The sequence below is a fragment of the Micromys minutus genome (assembly GCF_963924665.1).
Source record: "Micromys minutus genome assembly, chromosome: 10".
NCBI lineage: Eukaryota > Metazoa > Chordata > Mammalia > Rodentia > Muridae > Micromys > Micromys minutus.
In genome coordinates, this window is record NC_137979.1 from 48,636,600 (window position 1) to 48,662,506 (window position 25,907).

General features: G+C 41.9%; 1 protein-coding gene across 1 annotated transcript; it reads right to left on the reverse strand.

Moving 5' to 3' along the window:
* Positions 1-1,582: 1,582 nt before the first annotated feature.
* On the reverse strand, positions 1,583-24,857 carry LSM12 (LSM12 homolog). The gene is made up of 5 exons (XM_080923017.1): positions 24,685-24,857; positions 22,615-22,748; positions 6,014-6,123; positions 4,408-4,534; positions 1,583-3,268 (listed from the first exon to the last, which is right to left on the reverse strand). Exons 1-5 carry the CDS (start codon positions 24,806-24,808, stop codon positions 3,176-3,178), a joined length of 588 nt encoding a protein of 195 aa, XP_080779143.1. The 5' UTR covers positions 24,809-24,857; the 3' UTR covers positions 1,583-3,175.
* Positions 24,858-25,907: the final 1,050 nt, after the last annotated feature.

The window sequence follows — 25,907 nt, forward strand, 5'->3', positions numbered from 1 at the left end:
TAAAATGCCCTTTTCACAGGGCTGGAGGGATGACAGTAAGAGCGTTTACTTTTCTCACAGAGGAGCTGGTTTGGTACCTAGAACCAACACACAGTAGCTCACAATTGTATTAGCTCCAATTCCTGGAAATCTCATACCTGTTTCTGGCCTGTTTAGACATGCACATATGGATGATACACATAAATTCACACATTCATATAAACTTTAAAAAAAGGGTTGGAGCAATGGCTCAGGAATTAAAAGCATATACTGTGGTTCCTAGCATCCACACGGGCTGACTGTGGCACTTAACATGAACAACCCCCACACCCACATACTATACACACATTTTTAATAAAAATAGTTGGGTTATATTTGTTTTACCACCACCACCTTTTTATGGTAGGGTCTCATTATCTATCCCAGGCTGGCCTTGAACTCATGATGATGCCTCAGCCTATCAAATGCTGTATTAGTGATATATTACTGTACCTGATTCTAAATGAAAGTTGTGTACCTGGCATGCATTGAATTCACTTTCATCTCTCAACTCAAACATCCTAGGACTAAGCCCTTTTTATGGGCATTTATATCAAGAACATCTAGGCATTTATGCCAATTCTAGATGGGTGTTTTCCATGTCCAGAGCTGGGAAGTCTTGGGTAGATGATGTCTCTCCAATTACAAAGAACAAAAGGAACAAAATAAGGACTTGGTTCTAACCGCAAACTTCTAAATCTTTTTCCTATGCCTCCCTAACCAATGCCACCTCTGGGATGGCTTCAACTTCTCTCCCTTTTAGAAACCAAAGAGCATCAACCCAGTTGGCACTTCTCTCAGGTAAAGACCTACAGGCTAAAGACCAAAATATGTGTACCTAATGGTCAGGCCACCCTACTTTTTGGATTGGTTTCCTATTTTGAGACAGGACTCCCTATATTGCCCAGGCTAGCCTGCAACTCACTATACATACAATTTGAGTGGCCTTAAACTCTTAATCCTCCTTTTTCAGCCACATGAGTGCTGACATTACAGGTTCACACAACTACTTTCATACCTCTAACTGTATTTCTTGGGCTCTCTGGATCTGACATGGTCTCTCCCCTAAGGGCTACATTTCTGTGTGAATTAAATCAAAGGTTGTTCTTTGAACCTGGCCAATAGCAAGTGATACACAGGTTTTCTTTTCAGCTGCTCTATAAATCCTTACAATGAATGGAGCCCTACAAATCTCAACACACACAGCTAGAAACATTGGGTCCCTCCCCTTTGAAAACTTGTGTGTATTCATGATCATGCATACTGCAGTCTGTATGTGGAGGCCAAAAGACAACTTTGTGGAGTTGGGTCTCCTCCATGATGTGTAATCCAGGATTCAAACTGGGGTCAGCAGGCTTTGCACCAATCACTCTGACCCTAGTTGCTCTTTATAACACACCTTACCCAGCACCTCTAGACAACTTCTCAGGGGTAAAAAGAATGGTTAAAAAGAAAAGCAGGCAATATAAAGACAAAGGCTGAGCTCAGTAGACACACCTTCCTCTACATTTCAGACAGCTCATTTTGGGCGCTAAAATACGCACAAATCAGACATAAGTGACGGTTAAAAAAATTTGGGTTTTATTGTTTTTGCTAAACAATACTAAAAAAAAAAGTTTTTTCCATTTTGAAGGCAGGGCTTGAATTATTTAATTTTGATCCATTTATTTAATTAAAAAAAAAAAGGAAAAAGAGATCATGGCCCAAAAAAAAAAAAAAAAATTAAAAAAAAAAAAATTAGCCCCACCCTATCCCAAAGCTCTAGCCAGTCACATGAGCATCACCATGTCCCACTCAGTGCCTGATATTCAGGTGGTGGCACTCTGCCCCATGACACTACCCTGGAGGTGCAGGGCCAACAAGTACCAGTTTCAGCTCTCAACAGGTTAGTCAAACCAGGCAAACCGGTGGGCTAAAGTCCAGAAATTCTTTCCAGGTTTCTGCCCATTGGCTGAGCACATACAAACTGTCATTAGCTTGTAAGATTTCAGGGGTAGGAGGGACAGAAGAGCAGGAGGATGGCAGAAGAGAAACTAGAGGTCATTCCAGCTTGTTCCTGGGCTAGAGGCTCTGGACATAGATTTAAGAAAGACTAGAGTAGTTGGAGTCCAGGTTTCTTAGAAGAGAAAATCAGCCCGAAGGAAGAGATGAGATGTGCCATGCAAGTGAGTTCTTCCTGCAGAGGCACGGGGGAGGGAAGGGGCTGACTCCCAAGTGGAAGGTGTTCAGAGTTCATCTAGTACCATGAAAACAAAGGCAGAGGGAGTCCTGAGGTTGGGACCGAATGTGAGAGTTACATACAGTTAAAAACCAGAAAGCCATCAGGACCCTCAAGGCCAAATCCCGTCTGCACACTGGCTCTGCAGGGCTGCAGGAGATCCTCGCTGTGAACTAAGTCAAGTTAATCGTTGGGCTCTGGGTGGTAGAAAGAACAATACATTTTTGTTTTCAGAGGGATGAGGTGGGAAGAGTGGCCATGATCTAGTAAAAAGAGACCTGCGAGAAGCAGAAAATACTTAGAGAACATTTTAATATATATTTCCATATATATATTTAAAGTTAAGAAAAATAAAACTAATTCAAGCCATGCCCTGTGCAAAAAAAGAAAAAAAAAGTCAAAGAAAAAAAATGAAAAATTCAAAGTGAGACCCTCTGTCTTCTGTTCTCTCTGGTCTCAACTTCAGAATCACAGTCAGCTTGTTACTTTTATTTTGGAAGAAAAGATGTAGAAGTTTCTTTCAATCATTCAGAAGGCAAGTATATCCACTTACTTACAAAATCAGAATGGCAGAAACAGACTAGGGAAGGAAAGTCACAGGTGAAGGGCAGAACGAAAAGAAATTTGCAAAAATAAAACTAACAAGATGACTGCTCCAGACGACTGTGAAGGACATGGTGGGCCGGTCTGCTAGTCAAGTAATGATTCAATGTTTAAATTATTCTCTTGTTCTTTTTTGTTGGGAGTTTGTTCAAGTCTAGTTTTTTTGTTTTTGTTTTTTTTTTTTTTGTTTTGTTTTTTTTTTTTTTTTTGAAACACTGACTCTAATAAGAGTCAGCAAGAAATACAGGATCCCTTCCCTCCCCCGGCCTGCCTCCGCCGAAGCCACCACCACCATCTCTGTGGCTGGATGCTACAAGAGTCCCCATGTTTGTGGACTCAGGATGACAGGGCAGCTTCCTTCTGTGGTTGTTGGGCTTGTGAACGCTGCAGTATCTTTTGGCTTTCCACGTCTCTAAAATGTTTTTCAACCTGCAAGAGACCAAGCAGTCAAGTCAGAAATAGAGATGGGGCAAGGTCTCCTAGCCAAGCTTCCCAACCCCGGTAGTTTGGCTTGCTGTTATCCGATGCTCCCTGCACCCCACCCCCTAGAGAGACAACAGAAACCTTTTTTCAGCCATATGTGTGGAAGCTAAGCTAAGACTAGCTTACTAGTGTAGCTATAAACTAATACATAATAAAATGGGGTAATTACTACCACCAAAATTTCTCCCTCCTTTATAGCAATGTATTGCATTATTTTATTTTTAACCATGCGTAGTTGAATATGTGCACAAGTAAGAGAATGCAGGTGTCAGAAGTCTTGGGTCCACTGAAGTTTAGAATACAAAGAGTTGTAAGCTGCCTTACATAAATTCGGAGAACAGAATTCATGTCTTCTTGAAGAGCAGCAAGTGCTCTTAACTGTTGAGCCATCTCTTCAAGCCCCTTCTTCCTATCTGACATAAATATAGAAGAAAAAGCTAGTAGGTAGGAAAATCAGTCCTATAATACTTTCTAAATCTACAACAGCGCAGGCCTGAGGAGTGGCTCGGTGCTTAAGAGGACCTGGATTCGATTCCCAGCACCCACATGGTAGGTCACAGCCAGCTATAGTTAGTTTCATAGAATCCCAATACCCTCTTCTGACCTCCATAGGCACCAGACAAATACTTGGTGTACAGTCTCATATGTATGGATGGATAGGTGGATGCATGTATGGTATCTATTTTGCATATACATATGCAAAACACACCTATGAATTAAAAAGCCCACAACCCAAAGAGACATAATGATGGTCTCTCAACCAGAGATTAAAAGTTGTTTTTCTACAACTGTTACACTCTAAAGCAGAACCTATAGTTCATAACTTACAGTTAAGAATCCACCTGGTTCAGAGCCTATACTATTATATGTGCTGTAATTCTGCAATTATGTAGTGTAAGACACAGGGCTGACTGCTCACGCTATCCCATACCACCAAGGTTTTATCCTCACATTGTCCAAGACACAGCTGCAGAGCCCACTGAGCAGGGACATCACCACTGCAGGAGCACAGGTGTCCTGCTGACAAGGGAGGTCCAAGGCCAAGGAATCCTCCCCTCCAAAAGCTCCATGGCTCCTTTACTTACTATTTTGCGTACATGGCTCAGTGCACTCCCCTCTTTGCCTTTACAATTTTCCACTTGATATGGGGGTGTAATAACAACTTCTTCCATGACTACAATGTTTTTTTCTTGCCATTTACAGTCTTTAATGCTGGAAGGAGAAGAATATAGATAAATGTGATACCCTGTGGACACCCCATTCCTCCCATTTAATGAGGAACTAACTCAGAGCCAGGTATTGTGGCCCATGACTTTAAAACCCCAGCACTTAGGAGGCAGAGGTAGATGGATCTGAATTTGAAGCCAGCCTGGTCTACAGACCAAGTTCCAGGACAGCCAAGGCTACACAGAGAAATCCTATCTCAAAAAGAAAAGGAAAGGAAAGGAAAAGGACGAGAAAAATTACTATTAGACCAGTAGGCAAGTTCTCAGCTCATTATTTGAGCCAGAGAGAGGAGACAACAAACATTCTCTGGGCATTTCTGAACAAGAAAGCAATGGCACTAATACACATTATCCTAGTGAGAGCCCAGAACTATTAGACTGAATCATCAAGGGCCTGGAGAATCATAAAACATTTGGTGGCAGTCTCAGAAATTCAAATCAAGTTACAAATGAACAACCAGACCTAAATCACTAAAACTGACTTAGTGGTCTAGAGCAGAGGCTGCCAACTGCTTTCTAGACAGTGTCAGATCATAAGCAGCTACAGAAATCTGCCAACAGATGACGGACGCATATATAAGGGGCAGATCTGACTTGTCGGCATAATCTGCCCACCTTTGCCCTAGGGGAAAAAATAGCACTTCTAGAAATAGCGATCTGTACTTCGCTTCCATCCAGCCTCTACCCTCAACCATGCAAGCTGCACTCCAACTGGCCCCACTCAATTACCAGATACATGGACACCTGCCAGACCAGGAAGAGTCATTTGGGTTCACACATGGGGAATCCCAGGGCAGCTGATGCTACTAAGAGAATTCCTTCACATACCTGGAAATGCTCGGATATACCCAGACAGTTCTACAGCCAGCTGCCATCTGTGCATCAGACCTTGGGTGGTTAAACAGGGTAACAGAAGGCAGCCCATGGGGGAGGGGCTGAGGAGGGTGTCAAATGTTCTAGCTTTTCAGCACTTAGGGAAGCTAGTAGAGTCAAATGACTTCTGCTGTGACAACATGTGTTTTAGGAGGAGGTAAAAAGGCTGCCTTCTGTTCTTCCTAACTCCCTGTGATTGTCCCAAGGCAAACTAGGGAAAGTGATATAACTTCCTTTAATAAAACCATAAGCTATCTTTAGAGGTAAGAACGGCAATAACAACAACAAATAGGAAGCTAATCATGAGCTCTAAGTTATAGATTACTACTTACTACCAGAGATCCTTATAAGACATTGTGATCCCAAACAAGCTTTCACAAACAAAAAGATTGCAATGACTGATTCAGGATCACAGTATTCTGTGCAAAGGGAGCTCAAATGCCACATCTCTGGATGGCAATATGCTGCCAACAACTACTTCAGCTGCCGTGGTACGCTTTCAGCAAGACAACCACTCAGAAGACTTTCGTCCGACAGCCAGTCAGAGAGAATCAGCTCTAGGAATAAAAACCCCTATGCTCCCCCAACTTACGTCTTGTGAATGGTCTGGAAGAGCTGCTGGCCTTCCAGGGAGACGCCAGCACTGATTGCATAGGCCTGGCTCAGCTTCTCCTCCTTCTCTGTCCGTGCTTTGCTGGCAAGCTGGGGTGACAGAAAAAAGACTCATAAAAGTGTTCCCCTTCTTTCTTTCCAACTCAGAACCTCAAACTAAGGAAACGCAGTCAGCAAAGATTAGTCTAAAGTCATCATGATTAGAGACCCAATGAAACAAACAACCCTCATATACAGCATCTAGTTACCGCTTGCAATTCCTGGCACACACCCCTTTTCTATTCTTCTTGAGGGCTTCCTATGTGCCAAACATGTAATGTGCTACTTCAGAGATTCATCCCAAAGAGATTGTGAAAACACAAAGCAATTCCTGTAAAAAGGAACAGGAAAATGAGCATGGAGAGTATGACAGGGTGAGGGATGGCTCTGGGAAGTGATGGTCAGAGAGAAACACAATCACACACTTCTTAAAGAACAGAGTGCAGGTCGCCTACCAATATGCACTTTAACAGACCAAGAGTTGAGACAGAGCAATCAATGCTCAGCTTGTCCAGCACCGACCGTATGCTCATCTAACAGCCCAAGACTAAGGAAACCTAACCTACTTTCCTCTGAGCTGAGGAAAGCCCTGACCCACTCTGCTTACAGAAAAAGGAATGGTCTGAGTTCTGTTCTACCTCATACCTGCTGCTTCACTACCCCCTGGTGGATCATTCATAAACTGATCAAAGGAAATTCTAGTAAAATCTGGTAGTCTACTAAAATGTAAGACCCTGTCAACCTGTATGCTTCCACCTTACACTACTGTTTGCTAGAAAAACTTTCAGTATGAGACAAAGCAAATGTGTTATGCAAGGTAGTTAAGAAAAACAAGCACAGCCTGGGGGTGTGGTGGTGCTCGCCTTTACTCCCCAACACTCAGGAGGCAGAGGCAGGTGGATCTCTGTGAGTTTGAAGCCAGCCTGGGTCTACAGAGCAAGTTCCAGGACAGCCAGAACTAGAGAAATCCTGTTTCAAAAAAACCACAACAAAAATAAACAAAAAACAAAAAACAAAAAAAAGTAACAACAAAAGAAAAACAGGCAAATAATACATATGAAAAGCAAGATAATGATGTAAAGATTTTCTGTTCCACGAACACAGTTCATGCATATAAACATAATAAAGCTGCAGCACACTAAACAAACAGTACTAGTAAACACTTATGTGACCAGAGGGGCTAGCTCACATATGCTGTCATTTTTAGCCTCTCCAGGTAAAAGCAGAAACAGACAAAACTCCTGTGACTTGAAGCCAGAGATCACCTGGTCTCCAGATATGGACAGATACAAATACAACTACAGTACAGTAATTATGTTTTGGGCTTGGATGCTTGTTCTGGCCTAGCAGACTACAACTTCACAGAGGAATCAATGTACTCTGAGCAAGTCAATTCCAACTGAAATGAGAAAGCCTGAAGTTTGGAAACACTGAGTTTCTATGGAAAGAAAACTGCTGGTGTGTATTTTAAGCAACAATCAACGCCTTTTCAGGAATCAAGAAAACCCTGGTAACCAACCACAAGGGGTTTCCTTGAGTCTTGCTTTCCAAACAATGTCTCAGAAAATGAAGTCTCCAAGGAAAGGAGGGTAAACCAGAGGGCAGTGGCACCTCTCAGAGGCCCTGAGGGCCACAGCTCCTGCCCTGACCTATGCTTTACTTCCTGGCTCAACTACTCTATGATGCACTACCTGGGCTGCAGAGCCCTCCCCTTAACTGCAGATTCAATCACCTTCAGCCAGCAGTTTACTTGTGTTTCATGGCAATGTGAAAGAACTTTAAGGATTCTCTTTTGGGCTGGAGATGCTCAGTAGTTAAGAGCACTGACAGCTCTTCCAGAGGTCCCAGGTTCAAATCCCAGCAACTACATGGTGGCTCACAACCATCTGTTATGAAATCTGATGCCCTCTTCTGATGTGTCAGAAGACAACTACAGTGTATTCACATACATAAAACAAATAATTCTTTAGGAAGAAAGAAAGGGCTTTAAGGCTTTGTTTTCACTGGATAGTTGAACAATGGGTCAGTTTCTCTCACAGATGCTCCAAGGCTTAGGCTACAGCTTAGCTGATACAGCACTGGCTCAGTTGAAGCACTGGGTTTGACCTAGCACTATAGAAACTAGGGTAAGGTAACAAAGGCTAGGATCAGAAGTTCCGAATCATTCTCAGCTATACAGCAACTTTCCAGGGGCTGGGATGTATTCATGAGATGCTGTCTCAAAAAGACCCAATCAGGCATAGAGTTTATTCCCACAAAAGACAATCAATATTCGTGTCCTCTCCTCAAAAATCAGAGTCAGAGGGGACAGAGTGGGGGGTGGGGGGTGGCAACATCACCTTGATCTTGCTCTTAACAATCAGAAATAAACTCAGATTACAGACCAGTCTTCTGTAGAGGAAATGAACATCATTGTTTACAAATGAATCTATATATGCCCACACTATTATAATGGACCTATATATGCCCATACTATTATAAACAGATATATTCCAGTTATCCCAGATTAGCAAATTTATGGTTTTTGACTAAAGACAGAGAGACCTAATCCTCAGTATGCTATTCTCAGTAGCAAAGGTGCCCAGTGATAATCTTGAGCTAGATAAGGTTTTTAGTACACTTTAAAATAATCATTTGAGTATCACCTACCCTATGTTTATTATCAGTGCTAGCTGCTGGCTTTGCTTCCAATCAAAACAAGAACCAGTCAGCACCTCAAAAAAAAAAAAAAAAAAAAAAAAAAAAAAAGCACCAAGTTTAAGAGCCACTAATTGTATGTGGCTTAATTGAAGTGATGTACCTGTCAACCTGAATTTGCCTCCCCACTCCAAAATGTGTATTATTCTCACTGAAAACAAAGTAACTTCTACAAACCAGAGCTTCCTTCTGAGGTCACTTTATAAATAACATCTTGATGTGGGCAAAGAAAAGAAAAACCACATGAACATGATACCAAAACAAAGAGCATCAGTATTAAGTGGCTCCAGCCTGAGATGGTTCAGTGGGTAAAAGTACTTGCCACCAACCCCACTGACCTGAGCTCAATAACCACAACCCATAGGATGGAAGGAGAACCAGCTCCTGCAAACTGCCCTGACTTTCACATGTATGCACAAGTGTATCCATACACATACAAGACAAGTAAAAGATTTATATATGTGTGTGTGTGTGTGTGTGTGTGTATATATATATATATATATATATATATATATATATATATATATATATATATATATATATTAAATAGCTCCTAGTCATGTGGTTTAATGAATACCAGAACTTTCATGGAACCTTTGCATACTCTGTGATATGAAGGGGGAAAAGAAGGCTCACAAGAAAACCCTAGCAATGTGTACTTCATATTGTTGCTAGCTAAGCTGTCTATTCTCATGCACCCAAGAAAGCACAGGTGCTGTGAGGACTCCAGAGGGATTCTTAATGCAACCACTTAACAGACAGAGACAGCTGACAGGACAAGAGAAGCAGAGTCAAGGGAGAAACCTGCTGCTGTGACCTACTGACTTCACTGTGCAGTTTGCCTTTCTCCTTTGAATTTGGGTCTCATAGGCTGCCCTTGCAGAGAGGTTAGCAGCAGCTGCCATCTGAAATGGCTGGTGCTGCCTGCAAGCCTGGTGGAGAGGGGGGGCAGAACAGAGTAGCTAAAAACCCACTGCTGGATCAGTCAGATGGAAGGCATGATTGTAGGACCTCCTCTCCTCCTTTAAATGTAATTGATTTTAAGTGTATGAGTGTTTTGTATACATGTATACGGTTGTGTACGAGAAGCATGCCTCATACTCAGAGGCCAGAAGAGGGTGTCAGATCATTTGAGACTCAAGTTAGAGACAGATGTGAGCTGCCATGTAGGTGCTAGGAATTGAACCTGGGTCCTCTGGAAGAACAGCCAATGTTCTTAACAGTTGAGCTATCTTTTTCCCAGCACCCCCGGAAACCCTTCTGATGTAGGGTTTCACTACATGTAGCTCAGGGTGGCCTAGAACTTGCAATCCTCCTACTTGCTTCTGCTTCCCAGTGGTAGGATTACAGACTTGTGCTACTACAGCTGCTGGAAAATACCCATTCTTAGCTAGCAATAAACAAGCCCTCAAAAAGGTATCTTCTAAACATCAATACTGGGAGTATGCCTCAGTTTCCTAGCTGAAAGCTCGGGTACCTGAAGTTTTAGTAAACCACTGCTCTGGGCAAAGTACAGCATCATGCATTTGTGGACCCAGCTTCTTGGAAGGAAGACTTAAGTAGTATCACTTGAGGCCAGGCAGAAGGCAAGGCCCAACCTATTTCTAACAGGTGCAAGCAAAAGACAGAGTGGGGAGGAGAAAGAGAGAAAGGTCGAGATCTCCTTAAAATCTTGGACATCTGGAAGCTAAAAAATACAGTCAGTACTTCATGTGAAGCTGTGTCCTAGAATATAATGCTGAATCAAAGGGAAATAGTAGAGCCAAAAATGCTGACGCAAGCTCCTAGCCCACAGTAAGTGTTCTTGACCACTACTTTATCTTCCAGTTTCACCAACAAAAGTTAACTCTAGGGCTAGTGACAGATGGCTCTATGAGTAAAAGTCACCCAGCCTGGTATGTGGAAGAGTGTGACTCATTGATGTTGTCCTCCAACTTCCACTACGGACTGTGGCATGTGGATGCCCCAATACATTCATACAAATAAATAATTAAATTTATTTTTTAGTAAATAAATAATTAAATTTATTTTTTAGTAAGAAAAGTGAAATCTAGCCTAATTTTAAAACAGAAAAAGGGAAAGGAAAACAAAAAAGAATCTAACTATGCTTGTAATCCCAGCACTTGGGAGGCTAAAACAGGAGTGCTCTACATTCCAAGCCAGCTTGGCTACAAAGTAAAACCCTGTTTCAAAAACAAGAAAGTAAAGTCTAAGGCTGGTAAGAGTTTCAATTGTAGAACTAAGAAGGTGGGAACAGAAAACGAACCCCTTTCACCTCCACGAAGAGCACTCACAGGCCCTGAAAATAAATTCTTAAGATGCATTTTTTTTTTCTTAAGTCTAAATTACTGTTGAAAATGGTCATAAATTTGAATACATAAGATGTCTGGGTTCCAGCAAGATGGCTGAGAGGAACAGTACTTGCTCTAAGAGCATGATGACCTGAGGATGACCCCTGGTACCATGATGGGAGGAAATGCCCCAAACGTTGTGCTCTGATCTCTACACCTAATCTTACACAGCATCATACACACAACAGTAATAAAATACTCTGAAACAGGGAACTATGGTTGAGTGCAATGGCCTGTGGTCTAATTAATGAATTCTAGAGAAGAACAGTAAAACTGTCTTCAGTTTTCTAACAGTTGATGAACCCACCGGGTTCCATAAACGTCCAAACCAATGCCATACCAGATGTCTTGGTTAAAATTAGGTTAAAACCACAGAATGTAGGAAATAAAGGCACACAATCATGTACGCACAGTGTTCATGTTAACAGGGATAGGAAGGAGCTAGAAGAGGTTGGAGGTAAGAGTAATAGAATAGTAAGTAATAGTACTGTTTACACAAATGAAGATGTCAAAGAACAAATTTAATCAATAAAACAACAAAAAAAATTACAGAAGCCAAGATGATGCCAATAAAAGTCCTTATAAACATAACAGTCAACTTACAAAAAGTAATAAGGGGGGCAGGGTATGTTTTGAGAGCCAGTTGCCTGCCCAGTCCTTTTTTGCAATCTAGGACTGGCATGACTTCAAAGCCAGCCAGACCTACATAACAGGACCCTGTTGAAAACACTAATACCTTACCTCTGCTCAGCCTGTCCCCTTTGCAGAGCACTCAATAACCTGTTTTCTTTTAAATTAGCAGAATGTATGTAATCTCCTTCAGCATTTCAAAGACACAAATTCTTCACTAGAAAGCCATTTATTTCAGCTGATAAAAATAGGTATGTCCCTCACACACTGAACCACCATTTCTTGAGGCAATAAGACCAGAGAAAGGTAAATCTAAGGAAGTCTCCTGTACTTAACGATAAAATACACTAATGCTTTGTTGTAATGAAAAATAGTACAAATTCAACTTGCTAGTGTTGAGTTCATATACTGTTATTACATCACAGGGAACCAGATCCCAGTCAGATCCCAGTCAGTCAATATATATCACAGGCAAAATTTTATCTTTAATTGGTTTAAATACAAATATGTGTCAGCAATGCCACAGGCTCTATCAGCATCACTGGCAGCTACAGAAACCACTTCAGCTACAGACAATGATTTCCCAGTCTTAAGGTTCTGAAACCAAGGTTTGTTGTTGTCAAATTTACCCTGTTTCTGTCAGAGACAAACCAAAGTAGAATGCAAGATGAAAGTGACCTCAACAACTTCTCTCAGAGAATGGATGCTCAAACACAGCCATCTCACAATAGAGCCATTAAAGAAGCTCTGTGAGGAAGCTGATAGCACCAGGTGCGCTATAACACACTCACTGATATTAGATATTGTTTTACCGTTATGGGCACAGAGAAGGCAGCTTATGGATTGTTTTTTTTTAAAAAAAAAAAAACAATATAATCCAATCCTTCCTATAGCCAATGAGCTCATTGCTTCTTCCCCCCTTTCATATAAATTTTATTATATCTTTGAGGTATACAGTGTTATAAAAGAAACAGACAGTAAAAAGGATCACTATTAGTGGCTGAGTTCCCATATCCAAACCAGACTTGGCAGTGCACAGCTATAACCTTGGCCCTTAGAAGGCGGAAGCAAGACAATTATGAGTTCCAAGCCAGCCTGGGCTATATAGCAAGATCATCTCAAAACACTAACCACCACATAGCCACCACTCTATTAGAAACCCATCTTGTATTTGCTAAAAGAACTGCTCAAGAGGATGTAAATCCTAAAGGGAATATTTTCCAAACAAATGGCTAAGCACGTTCACTCAAGCCTATAATCCCAACACTCAGGAAGTAGAGGCAGGAGGACCAAGAGTTCAAGGACAGTGTTGGCTCCAAAGTTACTTAGGGGTGTGTGTTTGGGTGTGACACATAGCTGCCATGCCAGCCTTGAACTTCAAGTCTTCCTGCCTTAGTAGCATCCTGTGTAGCTGGAATCACAGATGTACACCATAGCTGGACTTTAATAAAAATTTTGTTCCTTTTGTTGTTTGCTTATGTCTCCTCTAAAAATCCCAAAATACTGTACAGTAAACACAAGATGACCAAAAATATCTGAGTTAAAAAATAAACAAGGCTAGGGAGGTATCTCAGCTCCTAAATAAAGTTCTATCTCTGGGACCCACATGGTGGAGAAAACTGACTCCCCCAAGTTGTCCTCTGAATTCCACATGCACGTTGTGGCACATGCATGTAAGCAAGCTCTGTGATATACGCAATAAATAATAATGTAACAACAAAAAGCTACCAGGTGAGGTAGCATAAACATGTAATTTCAGTGACCCTGATAAAGGATATAGAAGAATCATGAGTTCAAGACGAGCCTCAGTTATACAGTGGAACATCTCACTAACAATACCACCACCAAGTCAGGAAACTGGCAACATACTTCAGCAAGTAAAAGCAATCACCACCAAGCCTGATGGCCTGAGTGTGGTCTCCAGGACTCCATGGTGGAATGAGAACCTGTTCAAAACTGTCATCCAATCTTCACATACTCACATAGCTTGTACCCACAGAAATGTGAACAAAATAAAAATAAACAAGCATATGATGCACACTGCTTTTTTAAATTTTTTTCTTACCGATTTATTTAATGTTTTATGTAAGTACACTGTCACTATCTTCAGACACACCAGAAGAGGGCACCAAATCTCATTCAGATGGTTGTGAGCCACCATGTGGTTGCTGGGATTTGAACTCAGGACCTCTGGAAGAACATTTTAACCTTTAAGAGCATCAGTGTTCTTAACTGCTGAGCCCATCTCTCCAGCCCCATGATGCACACTCGTAAGAATACAGATTCTTGTCAAATCAAACATTGTTGGGCTGTAGACATAGCTCAGCAGTACAGCACTTGCCTAGTATGCATGAAGCTCTACATTCCCTCCAGCTCCACAAAAGTGTTTTGTGCTTTTTCCAAGGCTTTTAACAGTTTCTTCTCTAATGCTTCTAATCTAGCTCAGTGACATGAAAGATAGACAAGCTGAGCAATGCCATTTATTTTCCAAGGTCACATATGGAAAGCCTTCACTTAAGCTCAGTATGCCAAGGGTCCATGAACCACAACTAGGAGCCAAATCCAGCCAACTACCTGCTTGAGATAAATTTTGCTGGAGCACAATCATAGCTTTTTTGCTATATATAGTCTACAAACACTGACTAGTTTTGTCTATTACAGGATGGTTCACAAAGCATAAAAAAGTGACTGCCTGACCCTTTACAGAAAAAGGATTGTTGCCTCCTTTCCTATGCTGTTATAACCATTGATCTGTACCTACAAGAGACAATGTACTTAGCATGCACCAAAGTCTGGATTCAATTCCAAGAATACCTCTCAAAAATGCTTCCATCCCTCAATACCCCCAACAAATGTGAAATTCCTTGGGGAAAAAATAAGTGTCTTAATCATCCTGACATTTCCTAGTGCCTGGAAGGAGAGAGAACAAGAGAGAAGGTAGACAGACCAATTGTAGAGCTAACAATTCCCAGCAGTTAAATGATTTATATGGTCACAAGTCCTTCTAGGGCACGGTACACAGACATGGTGCACACATCTGATCCCAGCACTAGGAGACTGGAAGCAGGACAAGCTGGAGGATGGCTTGAGCTTTATGAGAGACCCATATTCCACATCCTATACTTTAATAGTGTGTGGATCCTTCACTATTTATCTCCAGGGCAATGGCCAGCATGTCCCTAAGCTAGCCTGGAGCTTCCACTGCCAGTTGTTCTTAGCCAGTAAACTAAGCCAATCGGACAAGACCTTCCTCTTCTACTGAAAGTAATACCACCACTGGACCTACCATGATACTTCATACTTTCAACTATCACCTCCCAACTTTGTCAATTATACTGGCTCACAATTTGCCTTTTCCTGCAGGCTGTGGTCCTTCATCACATACACATGACACTGAGAAAGTATCTTGGTAATTAGTGGCCTGAGGGCCCTGGAGTCAGCTGGCTGATTTGCACTGTAGACTGAGCCAAGTCACAAGCTCCAGAGCAATGGCTCTTCTTTTTTTATTTATTTATGTATGTGAGCACACTGTCTCTCTCTTCAGACACACCAAAAGAGGAATCAGATCGCACTGCAGATGGTTTCAGCCACCATGTGGTTGCTGGGAAATGAACTTAGGACCTCTGCTTTCATAGTATATTAAAGCCCATGGATTTGATCCCTAATACTGTGGAATAAATATATATAATCATAACTAGCTGGGGGGGGGGGTGATCAGGGATACTTCTGACCCTAGCATTGACACCATACTTTAATATATCATTGTTGGGATGTAGTGGGGGTGAGGTGTGTGGTGACTTAGTGATTTAGCTGCTCTTCCAGAGGACCCGGCACCTAGATGGCAACTCACACGTGTTTGCAACTCTAGTTCCAGAGCTTGTGACACCCTCACACAGACATACATGCAGAACATACAAAACACCAATGAACGTAAAATAAAAATAAATTATATATTTTTTTAAAAATACAATAAAGGGAACCACTTGATAATAGGTTAGGCTCACAAACAAACCACAATCTAATAACTATCTACTACCCAGTAATTTACTCAAACTTTGGGAGTTTAACCATCAGTTACCAGAAATCTGTAAGGTTATATTCTTAGCTGTGTAGCTAGTAAAATTCAATTAACAATTAGGACAGTATGTCCTTCATTGTGGCGCACTTTTAAAATCTTTTAAATTAATTTTGATTTATATAAGTACACTGTAGCTGTCTTCAGACACACCAAAAGAGAGCATCAGATCCCATTAGAGATGGTTGTGAGCCACCATGTGGTTGCTGGGAATTGAACTCAGGACCTCTGGAAGAGCAGTTAGTGCTCTTAAGTGCTGAGCCATCTCTCCAGCCCCATGATACCACACTTAAAGAGTAAACATAGTTTCTTTTTTTAAAAAAAAGAAATCTAGGCTGAGCAGAGGCAGGTGGATCTGAGTTTGACACCAGCCTGGTCTACAAAGCAAGTTCCAGGACAGCCAAGGCTTAAAGAAAAACTGTCTCAAACAAACAAACCAATACACAACTGCAAGGCTCTGGTTCTATTTGGTCACTCACTGATTATTAGTCATGAAAAATAGGTTGGAAATAAATCTGAAAAAGCTGATAAATCAGTCAAGGGTTTGGGAAGGGAGGTGAATCCTTAACTTCTCTATTTCCCGTGTATTTCCATCTTCCCTCTAACACACCAAGATGATAAGAGATTTGTATCACATGTAAGGCACTGCATGCACTCATTTTCCAGACATGCTCAGTCTGCAACTCATGGGCTATATGTCTTCCAGGATAGCTATGAATTGGGCCCAACACATATGGAGTTCATGTCATATCACAATGTCAAAAGGTTGGACACCTGACAAAATGTGTGTTGGCTTTGACAGGGTCAAGCCTCTTAAGAATCACACAGGCTTTCGGAAAAGCATAGCCACCTAGTTCTGTGGTCCTCACTCTGTTCTTTAGCACTCAGTCAGATGTTTGATGAATTATGCCAAGTGATAACATTGTCCTAGAAATTCCTGTTAGTTCTAGTTATCAAAGAGAATGTCTCCATCATTTATACACTAGTTGTGGTAGCCAGTACAAAGTTGATACTTTGCTACACTGTTGCCTTTCCTTGGTACTGTAATGCATACCTGTAAGATCATCATTTAAGAGTTTTAGCCAGAAAGATTATGAATTCCAAGCCAGACCATCTTAGGCTACACAGGAAACCATACCAAGAGTGGCAGATGAAAGTAGGAATGAAAGCATGCTCAAAGCTCTATCTAGATTTGATTCTCCAGTACTCTTCGATCAGGCATGTTGGCACATACCTGAAATCCTAGCACTTGAAGGTGGATCAGAGCAAGAGGATCAGAAGAGTCATTCTCAACTATATAGTGAGTTGGAGACCAGTCTGGATCTACATAAGACCGTGATTATAAAAAAAAAAAAAAAAAAAAAAAAACAAGAAAAAGAAAAGAGAATGAGCTACAGTGCAAATAATGATTGGCGTGTATATGTTCTTGGTCTTTTCCTTGAAAGACTCTATCAAGAAACACTGAACACTGTAACAGGGTTGGTTAGGTTAGCATAGATAAAATTATTCAAGGAAAACTCACTCAGCACTTGCATGGCATTTTCTAGGCCCTAAATTCAAACTCCATCCATCTCCCTTGTCCCCAAAAATATTCAAGTCTTCTCCTTTCTACAATTCCACTGTCACCTCAAAGCTTCCTCTCCCATACTGCTGCTAGGGTTAGACATAAAAATTCTAGGAACCTGCTAATCTAAAGCAAACTGGCTCATTTCCAGAAGTCACTAGTTTATACCTTCTCTAAGTGAGCTACTATTATTTCCTTTAAAAGTTCATCTCGGGAGCTGGAGAAATGACTCAGTGGTTAAGAGCACTGACTGCTCTTCCAGAGGTCCTGAGTTCAAATCCCAGCAACCACATGGCGGCTCACAATTATCTGTAATGAGATCTCTCTTGTGGTGAGTCTGAAGAGAGTGACCGTGCACTCATATACATAAAATAAATAATTTCTTTAAAAAAAATAAAGTTCATCTCTTCCATTTCCTGCTAGACTGATGCCAGCAGCTATCTGGTTTGTATCAACAGGCTTACTTAGGTAGAGAGCATGTACTACATCAGGAAGATGAACCAGCATACAAGGATCTCCTACTGAAGTTGTTAAATGCAAAATGGTCCCCAGACTATAAATCTCTGTACTTTACTGTACTGACTTTCTTCCAGGCATCTCAGAGAAGATTACTTCCCTCCCACATTTAAACAACCCTTTAACACTGTGAAACCCCAAGCCTGTGTTATTAGAAAAGACAAGCTGGGCAGTGGTGGCACAAACGTCTTTAATCCCAGCAAACGAAAGAGGCAAAAGGATCTGAATTCAAGGTCAGCTTGATCTCCAGAGTGAGCTCAGGACATCCAGGGTTAACAAGGGAGAAACTGACTCAAAAAACCAAGAGAGAAAAAGAAGAAGAACAAATTTGGGGAGGGGGCAATAGTGGAGATCAAAAATGAGTCATTGGCAGGTATGGTGGGTGGCATACACTCAGCTTGAGAGGCAGTAGTAGGAGGGTTTCTATTAATTCAAGGCCAGGCTGATCTACTCATCAAGCTCCAGAACAGACAGACAGTATAGTGAAAGCCTGTCTTAAAAATAAATAGCAGTGCCCTGTGCATGGTAGGTAAACACTCCACCACTGAGCTCCATGCTCAGTTAAGAGCTTTGCCTGTCACTTGAGCCAGGTGAACAGCCACTCTGATTACTTTCAGAAGAGCCCAGCAGGCAGTCCATCTGAATCAGACTCTAAGGAGGAATGCTACAGCATCCTAAAAAGTTGGCTTGGAAGGAAAGTAGACACTTTATTCAGACACCTCTGCAAACGAAAACTGAAATGAATCCAGAGAAAACCAAACTCCTCAACCTAACTTTTGGTTTCTGCCTTCTCTTCCAGTATCTTTTCCAGAATAGGCAAGTGAGCTGTACAGGTATAAGAAAGAGTTCTGGTGTTCCCCAAGCTATTGCGTCTTGCTGCTTTTTAAAACTAAAAGTGGGTATCAACCAGTTTATAACAATGTTAGTAAATTATTAAGAATAACCAGCAAAACCAAGTAGTGGTGCATGCCTACAATCTCAACACTTGGGAGGTTAAGGCTCAGAAGTTCAAGGTCATCCTGAGCTAGAGTAAATTTGAGGCCAACCTGGAATCCAAGAAAACCTGCCTCAAATAAATAAATAAACAAATAAACAAATAAAATAAATTAACTCAAAAACAAACCAACACTAAGTAGCACCAAGCCAACAATAAAAGCAAAGGTAATCCACAAACTAACCTAAGTAAGAGCTGCTATGATTTGAGGTTAAATGCCAAAAAAATTCTACTGTAATAGCTGTAATAGCTCATATGTTTACATGCTCAGACTTGCTTCTTGGTACCCACATAACAAGCACCACACTTACCATCCAATCCTTGTACATGGTGGTACTTGGCCACAAGGACAGAAATCTTTCATTTTTCAGTCTTTTGAGAAAACCATCATCTTTCCAATAATCATTACTATTCAGTAAGGTCCAGGGGAGAGACTTTTCTTGCAGAGGGTGACAGCCTACATTTCTAACACCCTAGGAATAAATCACTCATTCAAATCTTTTACAATTTCATGAGCTGTAACAAAGGCCACCAAAAGAGCTTCAATAGCCTAGTAGCAAGAATCTGAGTAAGCCAGGCTTTAAACATCTACAAGCTTCAAAATCCGGGACAGCCAGAATATAACTACCCTTGAGATAAAACCTAAGACCCTTCCAAATCTTTCCTTAGTCATGACTTACAAAACAAGAAAACCATACGCCACTTCCCTGGACTCTAACAAGGGAGTTGCAGATCTCTTGTAACTCCATTCCCTGCCCTCTATCTGCTGCTGCAGCTCCCTAAGTGTTTCCTTGCCTTGATCAACTGTAGCAAACATACCACATTCCCTAGAGAGGCAGAAGAACATACATTATTACAAGACTCCTCTACAGGGAAAACTTCATGCCAAGCTAATCCCAGACAGCTGCTACTAAACTGAAGGCCTAACACACAAGTTGCCCACTAAACACCTACACTATGTAATATACCAACAAGCAAAAAACAAACAAAAAAACTAGGGGTGTGCTCAATGCTGGAGTGCTTGTCTAACATACACAAGGCCCCAGTACTAAAATAAAAAACCAGCAGTATTTTTTATATCTATATCTATATATATATATAAAGAGAGTAAGTGAGTGAACCTAACAGGTATTATATGCTATGCACTGTTTGACAAGACAGACATTAGACAAGTAAACCAACATATAATTACAAAAAGCTATACATACAGTAACTTTAGGGCAGTTTATCCAGGATCTTTTGCCCAAGTGTAAAATAAAAGCAGGTCCTTCACTCTCAAAAACTGCCCCAATTGTGCTATAAGCTACCAGATGGGAAGGACACCCTATCCCAAGAAGAAATCATGGCTACAGATTACTTTAGGCCAATTGAGCAGAGACTTCTTGAAAGAGGCACTGTTTTATTGAGTCCTAGTAAAGTCTCCAGCTATTCTGGAAGAGCATTCCACGTAGAGAAGACAGGACAGGCTCTAGCAAGGCTGGGTTAGGGGATATCATTAGTGATCAACATTTTGTTTGACTAATTGAACTGAAGAGTCAAAGATGTGACTCAAAGTTCCCATAAATCAACTTGGACATGCAAGATTAAAATGACTAAAATATCCCAAATATTCGATACAAAATTTCTCCATGCAGCCTTGGCTGCCCTGAATCTTACTGTATAAACCAAGCTGACCTTGAATCAAAAGAAATCTACCTGACTGCCTACTGAATGCTGGGACCAAAGGCATGAGGCACCAAATCTGGGTTATGGCTTTCAAAAGTTTTGTCATGAGTCTCCTAATGTATGAAATACTCAGAATTTTCACCTATTATATACAAATATCCACATCACATAACTCTAGGTTAACAGGCAACACCTCTTACACCACCAAAAATTAATACATGTCTAGGTTCAAAAAGGGGGTGAAATAAAATAAAATAAAAGGAGTGAAGGGAAAAGACTGGGAGGTAAATCAGTTGAAGTGCTTGGCATACAAACAGGAGGTCACAATTTCAACTCCTAGGATCCATGTTAAAAAAAGGCTGGGTGTGGTGGCTTGTGTCTGGATTTTCTGCTCTAGGAAGAGACAAACAGAACTCTGGAGTTTTCTGGCTAACCAGTCTAGCTCAATCAGTGAGCACCACGTTCAATAAGCTGTCTCAAAAAATAAAATAAGAAGTAAAAAAGGAAGACATTCTATGTCAACCTCTAGCCTCCAAAGGTATTCACACACAGTGTTCTTTATAAAGGACAAAAGCAAGACCTAAACTCTATTTGAGAAGTAAGATTAGGCTGGGTAGAGACTGGAGAGATGATTAGTGGTTAAGAGCATCTGATGCTGCTCTTTCAGAGGCAGCTCACAGCTGCCTCTCAGTCCAGCTCCAAAGATCTGATGTCCTCTTTGGCCACCTGAATACATACAACATTTGGTATAGACAGGCTGAGTATGAAGGTACATGCCTTTAATCCAAACACTTGAGAGGTAGAGGCAGGTCAATCTTCCACAAGTTTAGGACCAATGTGGTCCACATTAGCAAGTTGTGATACATAGTGTGACTGTCTCAAAAATAATGCCTAAAAACACAAACGAATGTGTGTTGTTATTATTATTTGTATACTGTACCAGTCTGGAGTTGGCTGTGTAAACCAGACTAGCCTTAAGTTTTCAAGCAGTACTCATACCACTGCCTCCTGCACGCTGGAACTGCAACCATGCGCCACCATGCCAACTTTCAAGATATTTGTTTCCCTTTGTCAGGTCTTATATATTCCAGGCTGGCCTCAAACTCATTCTGCAGCTGAGGATTAAACTTCTGAATTTCCTGTGTCTGTCAAGTACTGATACTGCAGGCTTGTACTACCATTTTTCTTTCATACACCCCCCCCCCCAAGACAGGGTTTCTCTGTGTAAAAGCCCAGACTTTCCTAGAACTTGTTTTGTACACCAGGCTGGCGGTGAACTCAAAAAGACCTGCAAATCTCAGCCTCCCAAGTGCTGGGATTAAAGGTGTGTTCCATCACACCCAGTTTTAAGGTATTTCTTAAGGTGCATCAAAGATATTCAGAAATAAAGGGAGGAAAAGTTACACAAATATACTTTAGAAAAAGATACCAAACCAGTCATATGACACTCACTATGGAGTGTACCACTCAGGAGTATAGTCAGGGAGGTCTGAATTCAAAGTAATTATTACTTAGTTCACATAGCAAAGTTCAAGGCCAGCATAGGCTGCATGAGACCCTGGTCCCACACAAACCAAAGAAAGGTTGGGGAAGAAGTAAGTTAGTTGAGCGCTTGCCTAGCATGCAGGAAAAAGGACCTGTGTTTGATTCTACCATCACAGAAGCTGTGTGATAGCACATACCTGTAATCCCAGAACTTGGGAGGCAGAATCAGGGAAATCTGAAGTTCAAAGTCATCTTTGACACACACACACACACACACACAGACACACACACATACACACTCTGTGTGTGTGTGTATGTATGTATGTATGTATGTATGTATGTATGTGTGTGTATGTATATAGTTCAAGGTGGCATAAAATACACAAGAACCTATCTCAAAAGGAAAGAGAGAGTAGTCCCCACCCCACCAAGAGAAAAACCGAATACCACAATGTTAAGACAATAAAATAAAAGTACAAGAGAACAATGTATACATCACCAAAAGCTGTAGAGCACCCCTAGTTCCCAACATTTCAGACAGCTAGAACTGTCCTTCAGTCCTTACCTTACTAACATTGAGTGAAGCTAGGGGAGGAGGGGTTTCTGTTCGATCATTAATTATTTCCACTTCTGAAACATATTGTAAGTTTATAAGCAAGATGTCTGCATGGTTGGGCTTTCCACTGGAAGAGGGACATTCTGAGAAAAATAAAGTTAAGGAAAATAGAACAAAGGTAACACTGCACACGTAGTATATACAACAATCCAGGCAGCAGGGTGGTGTTGTCACACCTTTAATCCTAGCACTCAGGGGAGGCTCAGGCTGTGAATTTGAGGCCAGGTGATCTACAGAGGGAGTTAAAGGACACCCAGGACTACTCAGAAATCCTGTTCCCAAAAACTACACACACACACACACACACACACACAGAGAGAGAGAGAGAGAGAGAGAGAGAGAGAGAGAGAGAGAGAAAACTATATAGCACATAGGAAAAGCATCCCCAAGAAAGCCTCACAGGAATCTTAGCTCTCAATAAACCTCCAGTGCCTTGTTCCTGCCCAAATGCATAAGCAAAGAATCTCAAATTTTTTAAAGCTGTACATAGTCAGAAATTGAAACCCTCAAAAGGGCTCTTGTCACTTTCTCCATGGGTTTTATGGGAAGAAATGCAGTCTTGATGCCAGATGCACTGTTTGTCTAAAACTTAGAAACCACAAAGAAGCACCAGTGCTTCCAGGTTTGGGGTAGCACTAAAATCTCCGTGAATCTAGAAAGTGCTCCTCACTTATTCAGGTTTCGTGCTTTTTCTTTTTTTCAGTTTCTTTTTCACACTTGAAATTTCCCATTTTTCAAAGGCAAAAACTACACCATTGGGAAGGAAACTACCCAAAATGAGACCTTACTCATTCATCCACCCATTCATTCATTTTCCAACCATTACTAAGACCCTGTTGTATGTCAGATAAAAAGAGAGTGAGTCTTCCTTTTAAGACTCTTCCAACTAAGTCACCAAAGGAAGAGGTTTTAGGCCAAGTATGATTTCTTGTTTTTAAAACAACACAAACAAAAAGAAATTGTTCTTGTTGTATGACATTTATTAAGAAATCCTTCTGAGCTAGAAATCAACAACTCACAATTAAAAGGTAGCAGACTCTATAAGAAACTTCATTTTAAAGACAAGGCTACCTTCTAAAAATACTTTGTGTAAACCCACCTGTAGCTCAAATAAAGGGGGAGGCAGAGGTTCATTTATTCCAATCAGGAAGTGTTTTGTTTTCCAACAGTGAGTTGGTGGGGTAGTTCAGCAATCATTCCCACCCCAAAGAAGCAGAGCCACCTTTTCCATGCAATTTAGCATTGGTACTTTCAAAAGGATGGAAGTTACTAAGGAATGTGTCGAATTGAACAGAAGCCCACACTGTCATAAACCCCCGAAAAACGTGGCAAGTCCTCTCTAGACCAGGCTTCCAATTCCAATACCCCCTAAGCAGCAATTTTCAAATGACTGAGAACCTTAAAATCAGCATACACAGTGACACCAAGCATACCCGACTCAGGTAAAATTAGCCACCAGTTCAAATACAAACTCTGTCCTGCACTTCCCATCCCCAAACTGGCAAGGCCCATTAGACCACCATCCCACCACCGCCCTTTCTTGAATCAAATCCCATCAGCAGACAGTCCACTCTTAAAAGTCCATACCATTACCCTACTAGCAGTTCCTGACCCTACCTACACACCCCTCCCCAAAGCACTTTACGACTCCCCCACTCCATCCGGCCTCCAATCTCCAGTCTTCTCCCCACCACTACCCCCCTCCCTTAATCACAGAGTCCCCTAAACACATCGTCCCCTCCCGAAGAGCCACCCGCGTGTCAAGCCCTGCTCCACCCACCAGCCCTCAGTTGGGGCCCAGCTCTCACAAGGGGTGGGAGACAAGGGTCACCAAAGTGGACCGAAAGGCCCGCGGGAGGGGGAGGGGAACTCAGGGCTGTGCGCATGCGCTCGGGGCACCGCGGTAGCCGGTCGCCCCTAGGCCGAGAGAGGGCCCTCGCTGCCGCCGCCGTCCCCCGCCCCCCCCATCACCGCACCTACACGCCGACCCGGCCTCAGGGTCCACGCAGAGAAGGATACTTAGAGCCAGCATTTTGGACTGGTAATCGAAGGCTACCACCTCGCCCTGCAGCCGCTGCTCCTGGCACGTCCGGCACGACACCTGGCTCCCAACGCTGAAATACTCGCCCGGAGGAGCCGCCATCTTGGGAGAGCAGCCGCGGCCGGCGGCGGCGGCGGCAGCAGCGGGCGAAAGCCGGGCCCCCAGCAAGCGCCGCGACGCAACGCACGAGGCGTGCTTACGTCATGCGCAGGGGCGTGGTCTGGCGCTGGGTGGGGCGGGAGCCTAGGTGGAAGAGGAAATAAAGAGAAATCTTGAGTACAGTAAAATGTGCGGCCGCCGGTCAGCTTGGCTAAGTGCTTGCAAGGCTTTTTTGGAAACTAAGGGAACAAAGGATAAATGGACGAAATGGAGAAAGGAAAAGCAACTGAAGTCTCGCTTAAACCCACACCTTACACAAACACATTTAATGAATGAACTCTATAAAATATTATCTTCATTTGCATACGAAGAACCAGAAGCTCACAGGACTTACCAGCACTCACTCAAAATGATTATAACCAACTATTAAGTAGTCGTACATAAAGCATTAGCTGTAGGGTTAAGCAAACTAGAATCTGAGGCCATTTACTAAATAATACAACCTTAAGCAGATTATCAAACTTAATGATTCTTCGGTGGGACCTAAATACCATGTATTGAGCATCTGGCAGCCCCTCAAGGAAGGAATCAATATCCTCATTTTACAGCTAAAGAACGGAAGTCTTAAGATCGTCAGGGTCACACAACTGGCAAAGCCATGGTTTTGATTCTGACAAAGGTGATATTTACTGATCTATATCAGATACTAACGTTTGCCTCCAAAGGCAGTAAGGAGGCTTAAGTGAGATGATGCCTACATGCAGGACATATAGTATCTAAGTAAGTAACAGTAGCCCTGTGATCTCAGGAAGTTGAGTAAAAGTAAAAACAGCTCTGGGACGTTCTCAAGTCCTGGGTTCAAGTCTCAGCACCAGTAGAAACGTACATACATACATACATACATACATACATACATACATACATAAAAGGGGAAGTTGGGAACAGGGGATAGTAATGATGACAAAGTCCCCCTCCCAATGATATCCATTTGCTATTACAATACTAACTAACCTAAGGAAGGAACTGTGCAGATGCACATTTAAACCTCCTAGCACCAGCTGCCCTCCTTCACCCACCCCCTCCCACAATATAAAATCAGAGA

Excerpts from the sequence above, each read along its gene's own strand:
- LSM12 (XM_080923017.1), bottom strand. The coding sequence starts at position 24,808 with ATGGCGGCTCCTCCGGGCGAGTATTTCAGCGTTGGGAGCCAGGTGTCG. Across the intron at positions 6,124-22,614 it reads CTTCACTCAATGTTAGTAAG|CTTGCCAGCAAAGCACGGAC; the intron begins GTAAGGACTGAA and ends CTGTCACCCCAG. Across the intron at positions 4,535-6,013 it reads TTCCAGACCATTCACAAGAC|CATTAAAGACTGTAAATGGC; the intron begins GTAAGTTGGGGG and ends TTCTCCTTCCAG.